This window comes from Gallus gallus (assembly GCF_016699485.2).
Source record: "Gallus gallus isolate bGalGal1 chromosome 1 unlocalized genomic scaffold, bGalGal1.mat.broiler.GRCg7b 1_unloc2, whole genome shotgun sequence".
In the NCBI taxonomy this organism is placed as follows: domain Eukaryota; kingdom Metazoa; phylum Chordata; class Aves; order Galliformes; family Phasianidae; genus Gallus; species Gallus gallus.
In genome coordinates, this window is record NW_024095933.1 from 64,371 (window position 1) to 76,880 (window position 12,510).

The following is a 12,510-nucleotide window of genomic DNA, read 5'->3' on the forward strand; positions in this document are numbered from 1 at the left end:
CATTGGGGCGCAGTTCCCATTGAGTCCCCATTCCCAGTTCCCATTGGGTCCCCATCCCCACTTCCCATTGGGGAACAGTTCCCATTGGGTCCCACTTCCCATTGGGTTCCCATCCCCACTTCTCATTGGGTCCCCATCCCCACTTCCCATTGGGTCCCCATCCCAATATCCCTACAGAACCCCACCCCAATTCCCATTGGCTCCCAGTTCCCATTGGGTCCCCACCCCCACTTCCCATTGGGTCCCACTTCCCATTGGGTCCCCATCCCCACTTCCCATTGGGGAACAGTTCCCATTGGGTCCCACTTCCCATTGGGTTCCCATCCCCACTTCCCATTGGGTCCCCATCCCAATATCCCTACAGAACCCCACCCCAATTCCCATTGGCTCCCACTTCCCATTGGGTCCCCATCCCCACTTCCCATTGGGTCCCACTTCCCATTGGGTCCCCAACCCCACTTCCCATTGGGGAACAGTTCCCATTGGGTCCCACTTCCCATTGGGTCCCACTTCCCATTGGGTCCCCATCCCAATATCCCTATAGACCCCCACCCCAATTCCCGGTGGCTCCCAGTTCCCATTGGATCCCCTTCCCAAAATCCCTACAGACCCCACCCGAATTCCCATGAGGTTCCTATAGACCCCAACCCCAATTCCCATTGGCTCCCAGTTCCCTGTGGGTCCCCATCCCCACTTCCCAATGGGTCCCCATCCTCAGTTCCCATTGGGTCCCACTTCCCATTGGGTCCCCATCCCAATATCCCTACAGACCTCCACCCCAATTCCCATTGGCTCCCACTTCCCATTGGCTCCCACTTCCCATTGGCTCCCACTTCCCATTGGGTCCCACTTCCCATTGGGTCCCACTTCCCATTGAGTCCCCATTCCCACTTCCCATTGGGTCCCCATCCCCACTTCCTATTGGCTCCCAGTTCCCATTGGGTCCCCACCCCCACTTCCCATTGGGTCCCACTTCCCATTGGGTACCCATCCCCACTTCCCATTGGGGAACAGTTCCCATTGGGTGCCACTTCCCATTGGGTCCCCATCCCAATATCCCTACAGACCCCCACCCCACTTCCCATTGGGTCCCACTTCCCACTGGGTCCCCATCCTCACTTCCCATTGGGTCCCACTTAGCATTGGGTCCCCATCCCCACTTCCTGTTGGGTCCCCAACCCCACTTCCCATTGGGTTCCCATCCCCACTTCCCATTGGCTCCCAGTTCCCATTGGGTCCCACTTCCCGTTGGGTCCCCATCCCCACTTCCCATTGGGTCCCCATCCCCACTTCCCATTGGGTCACAGTCCCCTGTGGGTTCCCATCCCCACTTCCCATTGGGTTCCCATCCCAATATCCCTACAGACCCCCACCCCACTTCCCATTGGCTCCCACTTCCCATTGGGTCCCCATCCCAATATCCCTACAGACCCCCACCCCACTTCCATTGGGTCCCACTTCCCATTGGGTTCCCATCCTCACTTCCCATTGGGGAACAGTTCCCATTGGGTCCCCATCCCCACTTCCCATTGGGTCCCACTTTCCATTGGGTCCCCATTCCCATTTCCCATTGGGTCCCCATCCCCACTTCCCATTGGGGAACAGTTCCCATTGGGTCCCCATCCCAATATCCCTACAGACCCCCACCCCAATTCCCATTGGGACCTCATCCCCACTTCCCATTGGGGAACAGTTCCCATTGGGTCCCCATCCTCACTTCCCATTGGGTCCCCACCCCCATTCTCCATTGGGTCCAGTTCCCATTGGATCTCACTTCCCATTGGGTCCCCACCCCCACTTCCCATTGGGTCCCACTTCCCATCGGGTTCCCATCCCCACTTCCCATTGGGTCCCCACCCCCACTTCCCATTGGGTCCCACTTCCCATTGGGTCCCCATCCCCACTTCCCATTGGGGAACAGTTCCCATTGGGTCCCACTTCCCATTGGGTTCCCATCCCAATATCCCTACAGACCTCCACCCCACTTCCCATTGGCTCCCAGTCCCCATTGGGTCCCCATCCCAATATCCCTATAGACCCCCACCCCAGATCCCAGTGGGTCCCTGCAGACCCCCACCCCAATTCCCATTGGCTCCCTGTTCCCATTGTGTCCCCATCCCAATATCCCTATAGACCCCCACCCCAATTCCCATTGTGTCCCAGTTCCCATTGGATCCCCTTCCCAATATCCCTATAGACCCCCACCCCAATTCCCACTGGGTCCCCATTCCCATTTCCCATTGGATCCCCATCCCAATATCCCTACAGACCCCCACCCCACTTCCCATTGGCTCCCACTTCCCATTGGGTCCCCATCCCAATATCCCTATAGACCCCCACCCCAATTCCCAGTGGGTCCCTATAGACCCCCACCCCAGTTCCCATTGGCTCCCAGTTCCCATAGGGTCCCCTTCCCTACAGTCCCCGCCGTTCCCATTGGGCGCCCCTCCTCCGGTCCCCCCACCCCACACATCCCCTCCCTGTCTGTGGGTCGCCCCACATCGGCCCCACTGCGTTCCCATAGGAGACGATGGAGGACATCGATAAGAACGGCGACGGCTTCATCGACCTCGAGGAGTACATCGGTGAGCAGAGCCCCGACCCCAAAGGGCATCCCATGATCCCAAAGGGCATCCCAGAGGGCATCCCAAGATCCCAAAGGGCATCCCATACCCCAAAGGGCATCCCATGATCCCAAAGGGCATCCCAAAGGGCATCCCGGCATCCCAAAGCACATCCCAACATCCCAAAGGGCATCCCAAGATCCCAAAGGGCATCACGTGATCCCAAAGGGCATGCCATGATCCCAAAGGGCATCCCATGATCCCAAAGGGCATCCCAAAGGGCATCCCGGCATCCCAAAGCACATCCCAACATCCCAAAGGGCATCCCAAGATCCCAAAGGGCATCACGTGATCCCAAAGGGCATGCCATGATCCCAAAGGGCATCCCATGATCCCAAAGGGCATCCCAAAGGGCATCCCGGCATCCCAAAGCACATCCCAACATCCCAAAGGGCATCCCAAGATCCCAAAGGGCATCACGTGATCCCAAAGGGCATGCCATGATCCCAAAGGGCATCCCATGATCCCAAAGGGCATCCCAAAGGGCATCCCGGCATCCCAAAGCACATCCCAACATCCCAAAGGGCATCCCAAGATCCCAAAGGGCATCACGTGATCCGAAAGCGCATCCCAGAGGGCATCCCAAGATCCCAAAGCACATCCCAGCATCCCAAAGGGCATCCCATGATCCCAAAGAGCATCCCAAAGGGCATCCCAGCATCCCTAAGGGCATCACAAAGGGCATCCCAAAGGGCATCCCGACATCCCGAAGGGCATCCCGACATCCCAAAGGGCATCCCGGCATCCCAAAGGGCATCCCGGCATCCCAAAGCACATCCCATGATCCCAAAGGGCATCCCAGAGGGCATCCCATGATCCCAAAGGGCATCCCAGAGGGCATCCCATGATCCCAAAGGGCATCCCGGCATCCCAAAGTGCATCCCATGATCCCAAAGGGCATCCCGACATCCCAAATTGCATCCCATGATCCCAAAGGGCATCCCGGCATCCCAAAGGGCATCCCATGATCCCAATGGGCATCCCAACATCCCAAAGGGCATCCCAAAGGGCATCCCAGAGGGCATCCCAAGATCCCAAAGAGCATCCCAAAGGGCATCCTAAGATCCCAAAGGGCATCCCGTGATCCCAAAGGGCATCCCAATATCCCAAAGCACATCCCATGATCCCAAAGGCATCCCAAAGGGCATCCCAAGATCCCAAAGGGCATCCCGGCATCCCAAAGGGCATCCCAAGATCTCAAAGGGAATCCCAAAGGGCATCCCATGATCCCAAAGGGCATCCCGGAATCCCAAAGGGCATCCCAGAGGGCATCCCATGATCCCAAAGGGCATCCCAAAGGGCATCCCATGATCCCAAAGGGCATCCCAAAGGGCATCCCAAGATCCCAAAGGGCATCCCAAGATCCCAAAGGGCATCCCGGCATCCCAAAGGGCATCCCAGCATCCCAAAGGGCATCCCAAAGGGCATCCCAAGATCCCAAAGCACATCCCATGATCCCAAAGGGCATCCCAAAGGGCATCCCAACATTCCAAAGGGCATCAAAAAGGGCATCCCGTGATCCCAAAGGGCATCCCATGATCCCAAAGGGTATCCCAAAGGGCATCCCAAGATCCCAAAGCACATCCCAGAATCCCAAAGGGCATCCCTGCATCCCAAAGCACATCCCAGTATCCCAAAGCAGATCCCAACATCCCAAAGGGCATCTCAGCATTCCAAAGCACATCCCAGCATCCCAAAGGACATCCCAAAGGGCATCCCAAGATCCCAAAGGGCTTCCCGGCATCCCAAAGGGCATCCCAAGATCCCAAAGGGCATCCCAAGACCGTGAAGGGCATTCCATGATCCCAAAGGGTATCCCGGCATCCCAAAGGGCATCCCAGAGGGCAGCCCAAGATCCCAAAGGGCTTCCCGGCATCCCAAAGGGCATCCCAAGATCCCAAAGGGCATCCCAAGACCCTGAAGGGCATTCCATGATCCCAAAGGGCATCCCGGCATCCCAAAGGGCATCCCAGAGGGCAGCCCAAGATCTCAAAGGAAATCCCAACATCCCAAAGGGCATCCCATGATCCCAAAGGGCATCCCAAAGGGCATCCCAAGATCCCAAAGGGCATCCCGACATCCCAATGGGCATCCCAGCATCCCAAAGGGCATCCCAACATCCCAAAGGGCATCCCAAGATCCCAAAGCACATCCCAGCATCCCAAAGGGCAACCCATGATCCCAAAGCATATCCCAGCATCCCAAAGGCCATCCCAAGATCCCAAAGGGCATCCCGGCATCCCAAAGGGCATCCCAAAGGGCATCCCATGACCCCAAAGGGCATCCCAAAGGGCATCCTGGCATCCCAAAGGGCATCCCAAGATCCCAAAGGCATCCCAAGATCCCAAAGGGCATCCCAAAGGGCATCCCAACATCCCAAAGCCATCCCATGATCCCAAAGGGCATCCCAAGATCCCAAAGGGCATCCCAAGATCCCAAAGCAGATCTTGACATCCCAAAGGGCATCCCACGATCTCAAAGGGCCCCCATATCCCCCTGGGATCCCATAACCCCCCATCTGATCCCATAACCCCCCATCTGATCCCATAACCCCACAGCAGAGCCCCATATCCCCCCAGGATCCCATTACCCCCCAGCAGATCCCATAACCCCAAAGCAGAGCCCCATATCCCCCCAGGATCCCATTACCCCCCAGCAGATCCCATAACCCCAAAGCAGAGCCCCATATCCCCCTGGGATCCCATTGTCCCAAAGCAAGTCGGGGGTATGACTGCTTGTGGGGCTGGGATCTATGGGGCTGGGAGTATGACTGCTTGTGGGGCTGGGATCTGTAGGGCTGCGGGGTGGCGTTGTGGGGCTGGGATCTATGGGGCCAGTGGTTGTGGGGCTGGGATCTATGGGGCCGGGACTGTGGGTGGTTATGGTGTTGGGATCTATGGGGCCAGGGGTTGTGGGGCTGGGATCTATGGGGCCGGGGTCTATGGGGCCAGTGGTTGTGGGGCTGGGATCTATGGGGCCGGGACTGTGGGTGGTTATGGTGTTGGGATCTATGGGGCCGGGGGGGTGTGTGGCTGTGGGGTGGGATCTATGGGGTTGTGGGGCTGGGATCTGTGGGGCCGCAGGGTGGCGTTGTGGGGTGGGATCTGTGGGGCCGCGGGGTGGCGTTGTGGGGCTGGGATCTATGGGGCCGGGGGTTGTGGGGCTGGGATCTATGGGGCCGTGGGGTGGCTGTGGGGCTGGGATCCATGGGGCTGGGACTGTGGGTGGCTGTGGGGTGGGATCTATGGGGTTGTGGGGCTGGGATCTGTGGGGCCGCAGGGTGGCGTTGTGGGGTGGGATCTGTGGGGCCGCGGGGTGGCGTTGTGGGGCTGGGATCTATGGGGCCGGGGGTTGTGGGGCTGGGGTCTATGGGGCTGGGGCTGTGGGTGGCTGTGGGGTGGGATCTATGGGGTTATGGGGTGGGATCTATGGGGCCGCGGGGTGGCGTTGTGGGGTGGGATCTGTGGGGCCGTGGGGTGGCATTGTGGGGCTGGGATCTATGGGGCCGGGGGTTGTGGGGCTGGGATCTATGGGGCCGGGGTCTATGGGGCCAGTGGTTGTGGGGCTGGGATCTATGGGGCCGGGACTGTGGGTGGTTATGGTGTTGGGATCTATGGGGCCGGGGGGGTGTGTGGCTGTGGGGTGGGATCTATGGGGCCGCGGGCCGTGGGTGGCTGTGGGGTGGGATCTATGGGGCCAGGGGTTGTGGGGCTGGGGTCTATGGGGCCGAGGTCTATGGGGCCAGAGGTTGTGGGGCTGGGATCTATGGGGCCGTGGGGTGGCTGTGGGGCTGGGATCCATGGGGCTGGGACTGTGGGTGGCTGTGGGGTGGGATCTATGGGGTTGTGGGGCTGGGATCTGTGGGGCCGCGGGGTGGCGTTGTGGGGCTGGGATCTATGGGGCCGGGGGTTGTGGGGCTGGGATCTATGGGGCTGGGGCTGTGGGTGGCTGTGGGGCTGGGATCTATGGGGTTATGGGGTGGGATCTATGGGGCCGTGGGGTGGCGTTGTGGGGTGGGATCTGTGGGGCTGTGGGGTGGCATTGTGGGGCTGGGATCTATGGGGCCGGGGGTTGTGGGGCTGGGATCTATGGGGCTGGGGCTGTGGGTGGCTGTGGGGTGGGATCTATGGGGTTGTGGGGCTGGGATCTATGGGGCTGGGGCTGTGGGTGGCTGTGGGGTGGGATCTATGGGGTTGTGGGGTGGGATCTATGGGGCCGTGGGGTGGCGTTGTGGGGTGGGATCTGTGGGGCTGTGGGGTGGCATTGTGGGGCTGGGATCTATGGGGCCGGGGGTTGTGGGGCTGGGATCTATGGGGCTGGGGCTGTGGGTGGCTGTGGGGTGGGATCTATGGGGTTGTGGGGCTGGGATCTATGGGGCTGGGGCTGTGGGTGGCTGTGGGGTGGGATCTATGGGGTTGTGAGGCTGGGATCTGTGGGGCCGGGGCTGTGGGTGGCTGTGGGGTGGGATCTATGGGGTTGTGGGGTGGGATCTATGGGGCCGCGGGGTGGCTGTAGGGCTGGAATCTATGGGGTTGTGGGGCTGGGGTCTGTGGGGCCGTGGGGTGGCTGTGGGGCTGGGATCTATGGGGCCGGGGCTGTGGGTGGCTGTGGGGTGGGATCTATGGGGTTGTGGGGTGGGATCTATGGGGCCCCGGGGTGGCTGTAGGGCTGGGATCTATGGGGTTGTGGGGTGGGATCTGTGGGGCCGCGGGGTGGCGTTGTGGGTCTGGGGGTGTGGGATCTATGGGGCTGGGGGCTGGGATCTATGGGGCCGCGGGGTGGCTGTAGGGCTGGGATCTATGGGGTTGTGGGGCTGGGATCTGTGGGGCCGTGGGGTGGCTGTGGGGCTGGGATCTATGGGGCCGGGGCTGTGGGTGGCTGTGGGGTGGGATCTATGGGGTTGTGGGGTGGGATCTGTGGGGCCCCGGGGTGGCTGTAGGGCTGGGATCTATGGGGTTGTGGGGTGGGATCTGTGGGGTTGTGGGGGTGGCGTTGTGGGGTGGGATCTGTGGGGTTGTGGGGTGGGATCTGTGGGCCGTGGGGTGGCGTTGTGGGGTGGGATCTATGGGGTTGTGGGGCTGGGATCTGTGGGGCCGGGGGTATGACTGCTTGTGGGGCTGGGATCTGTGGGGCCGCGGGGTGGCGTTGTGGGGTGGGATCTGTGGGGCCGCGGGGTGGCTATGGGGCTGGGATCTATGGGGCTGGGGGGGTGTGTTGCTGTGGGGTGGGATCTATGGGGCTGGGGGGGTGTGTGGCTGTGGGGTGGGATCTGTGGGGTTGTGGGGTGGGATCTGTGGGGCCGCGGGGTGGCGTTGTGGGGTGGGATCTGTGGGGTTGTGGGGTGGGATCTGTGGGGCTGCGGGGTGGCGTTGTGGGGTGGGATGTATGGGGTTGTGGGGTGGGATCTATGGGGCCGCGGGGTGGCGTTGTGGGGCTGGGGGTGTGGGGGTATGACTGCTTGTGGGGCTGGGATCTATGGGGCTGCGGGGTGGCGTTGTGGGGTGGGATCTGTGGGGCCGCGGGGTGGCTGTGGGGCTGGGATCTGTGGGGCTGGGGCTGTGGGTGGCTGTGGGGTGGGATCTATGGGGTTGTGGGGTTGGGATCTGTGGGGCCGGAGGTATGACTGCTTGTGGGGCTGGGATCTATGGGGCCGTGGGGTGGCTGTGGGGCTGGGATCTATGGGGTTGTGGGGTGGGATCTATGGGGCCGGAGGTATGACTGCTTGTGGGGCTGGGATCTGTGGGGCCGCGGGGTGGCGTTGTGGGGTGGGATCTGTGGGGTTGTGGGGTGGGATCTGTGGGGCCGCGGGGTGGCTGTGGGGTGGGATCTGTGGGGTTGTGGGGTGGGATCTGTGGGGCCGCGGGGTGGCGTTGTGGGGTGGGATCTGTGGGGCCGCGGGGTGGCGTTGTGGGGGTGGGGGTGTGGGGTTCCTTACGGGCGCCCCCTGCAGGCGATATGTACAGCCACGACGGGGAGGCGGAGGAACCCGAATGGGTGAAGACGGAGCGGGAGCAGTTCGTGGAGTTCCGCGATAAGAACCGCGACGGGAAAATGGACCCGCGGGAGACGCGCGATTGGATCCTCCCCGCCGATTACGACCACGCCGAGGCCGAAGCGCGGCACCTCGTCTACGAGTCCGACCGCGACAAGGTGGGCGGGGACACTGTGCTGCGGGCTGCCATCCCATAATACAACGGGGGGGGGGGGGGGGGGGGGGGGGGGGTGCCATCCCATAATACAACGGACGGGGGGACCACGACAAGGTGTGTGGGGACACTGTGCTGCGGGGTGCCATCCCATAATACAACGGACGGGGGGGGGGCTGCCATCCCATAATACAACGGGGGGGGGGACCACGACAAGGTGTGTGGGGACACCGTGCTGGGGGGGTGCCGTCCCATAATACAATGGACGGAGGGGGGGGATGCCATCCCATAATACAACGGGGGGGGGGGACCACGACAAGGTGCGCGGGGACACCGTGCTGGGGGGGTGCCATCCCATAATACAACGGATGGAGGGGGGGGGGCTGCCATCCCATAATACAACGGACGGGGGGGGGGGCTGCCATCCCATAATACAACGGATGGAGGGGGGGGGGGGGCTGCCATCCCATAATACAACGGACGGGGGGGGGCTGCCATCCCATAATACAACGGGGGGGGGGGTGCTGCCGTCCCATATCCACATGGATGGGGGGGGGGGGGCTGCCGTCCCATAATACAACGGACGGGGGGGGGGCTGCCATCCCATAATACAACGGACGGGGGGGGGGTGCCATCCCATAATACAACGGATGGAGGGGGGGGGGCTGCCATCCCATAATACAACGGATGGAGGGGGGGGGGGGGCTGCCATCCCATAATACAACGGCCGGGGCAGGGGGGGGGGGCTGCCATCCCATAATACAACGGCCGGGGGGGGCCTTCCGTCCCATAACCACACGGACAGGCGGACCCATCCATCCCATAACCCAACAGAAAGGGGGGGGTCTGCCATCCCATAACCACAGGGATGGGGGGGGCTGCCATCCCATAATACAACGGACGGGGGGGGGCTGCCATCCCATAATACAACGGGGGGGGGGGGGTGCCATCCCATAATACAACGGGGGGGGGGGACCACAACAAGGTGCGCAGGGACACCGTGCTGGGGGCTGCCATCCCGTAATACAACGGACGGGGGGGGGGGGGGGGGGGGGGGGGGGGGGGGGGGGCTGCCATCCCATAACACAACAGACGGGGGGACCGCGACAAGGTGCGCGGGGACACCGTGCTGGGGGGCTGCCATCCCATAATACAACGGGGGGGGGGGGGGGTGCCATCCCATAATACAACGGGGGGGGGGACCACAACAAGGTGCGCGGGGACACCGTGCTGGGGGGTGCCATCCCATAATACAACGGATGGAGGGGGGGGATGCCATCCCATAATACAACGGGGGGGGGGACCACGACAAGGTGCGCGGGGACACCGTGCTGGGGGGGTGCCATCCCATAATACAACGGATGGAGGGGGGGGGGCTGCCATCCCATAATACAACGGACGGGGGGGGGGCTGCCATCCCATAATACAACGGATGGAGGGGGGGGGGGGGCTGCCATCCCATAATACAACGGACGGGGGGGGGGCTGCCATCCCATAATACAACGGGGGGGGGGGTGCTGCCGTCCCATATCCACATGGATGGGGGGGGGGGGCTGCCGTCCCATAATACAACGGACGGGGGGGGGCTGCCATCCCATAATACAACGGACGGGGGGGGGGTGCCATCCCATAATACAACGGATGGAGGGGGGGGGCTGCCATCCCATAATACAACGGATGGAGGGGGGGGGGGGGGCTGCCATCCCATAATACAACGGCCGGGGCAGGGGGGGGGGGCTGCCATCCCATAATACAACGGCCGGGGGGGCCTTCCGTCCCATAACCACACGGACAGGCGGACCCATCCATCCCATAACCCAACAGAAAGGGGGGGGTCTGCCATCCCATAACCACAGGGATGGGGGGGGCTGCCATCCCATAATACAACGGACGGGGGGGGGCTGCCATCCCATAATACAACGGGGGGGGGGGGGGTGCCATCCCATAATACAACGGGGGGGGGGACCACAACAAGGTGCGCAGGGACACCGTGGCTGGGGGCTGCCATCCCGTAATACAACGGACGGGGGGGGGGGGGGGGGGGGGGGGGGCTGCCATCCCATAACACAACAGACGGGGGGACCGCGACAAGGTGCGCGGGGACACCGTGCTGGGGGGCTGCCATCCCATAATACAACGGGGGGGGGGGGGGTGCCATCCCATAATACAACGGGGGGGGGGACCACAACAAGGTGCGCGGGGACACCGTGCTGGGGGGTGCCATCCCATAATACAACGGATGGAGGGGGGGGGCTGCCATCCCATAATACAACGGACGGGGGGGGGGGGGGGGGTCTGCCATCCCGTAATACAACGGGGGGGGGGGGAGATCTGCCATCCCATAACCACACAGCCAGGGGGAACCATCCATCCCATAACCCAACAGAAAGGGGGGGGGGTCTGCCATCCCATAACCACATGGATGGGGGGTTTCTGCCATCCCATAACCACATGGACGGGGGGGGCTGCCATCCCATAATACAACGGATGGGGCGGGGGGGGGGGGCTGCCATCCCGTAATACAACGGACGGGGGGGGGGGGGCTGCCATCCCATAATACAACGGACGGGGGGACCCATCCGTCCCATAACCCCACAGCCATTGGGATCCATCCCATAACCCCACAGCCATTGGGATCCATCCCATAACCCCACAGCCATTGGGATCCATCCCATAATACAACAGCCAGGGGGATCCATCCATCCCATAACCCCACAGCCATTGGGATCCATCCCATAACCCCACAGCCATTGGGATCCATCCCATAACCCCACAGCCATTGGGATCCATCCCATAATACAACAGCCAGGGGGATCCATCCATCCCATAACCCCACAGCCATTGGGATCCATCCCATAACCCCACAGCCATTGGGATCCATCCCATAACCCCACAGCCATTGGGATCCATCCCATAATACAACAGCCAGGGGGATCCATCCATCCCATAACCCCACAGCCATTGGGATCCATCCCATAACCCCACAGCCATTGGGATCCATCCCATAACCCCACAGCCATTGGGATCCATCCCATAACCCCACAGCCATTGGGATCCATCCCATAACCCAGCAGTCAGAAGGGATCCATCCCATAACACAGCAGCCATTGGGATCCATCCCATAACCCAGCAGTCAGAAGGGATCCATCCCATAACACAGCAGCCATTGGGATCCATCCCATAACCCAGCAGTCAGAAGGGATCCATCCCATAACCCCACAGCCATTGGGATCCATCCCATAACCCCACAGCCATTGGGATCCATCCCATAACCCCACAGCCATTGGGATCCATCCCATAACCCCACAGCCATTGGGATCCATCCCATAACACAACGGCCAGGGGGACCCATCCATCCCATAACCCCACAGCCATTGGGATCCATCCCATAACACAACGGCCAGGGGGACCCATCCATCCCATAACCCCACAGCCATCGGGACCCATCCCACAACCCCACAGATCACTCCCTCCCCCCATGGATCCCTTCCTCTCCCTTTAGACCCCTCCCTCCCCTTATAGCCCCCTCCTTCCCCCCATAGACCCCTCCCTCCCCCCATAGGTTCCCTCCCTCCCCCCATAGCCCCCTCCATCACCCCATAACTTCCCTCCCTCCCCCTACAGATCCCTCCCTTCCCCCATAGGACCCCTCCCTTCCCCCATAGCCCCTTCCCTCCCCCCATTGACCCCCTCCCTCCCCCCATAGCCCCTCCATCACCCCATAGGACCCCTCCCTCCCC

The 12,510-nt window shown here is 62.1% G+C and overlaps 1 protein-coding gene across 1 annotated transcript in view; it reads left to right on the forward strand.

The window, feature by feature from the left end:
- LOC107050717 (calumenin-like) overlaps nt 1–8,774 on the forward strand; it is a gene marked incomplete at its 3' end in the record, with an annotated part of 52,299 nt that extends 43,525 nt beyond the window's left edge. The window contains 2 exon segments of the mRNA XM_040656635.2: nt 2,525–2,585; nt 8,575–8,774. Coding sequence (XP_040512569.1) covers nt 2,525–2,585; nt 8,575–8,774 — 261 coding nt within the window.
- Nucleotides 8,775–12,510: the final 3,736 nt, after the last annotated feature.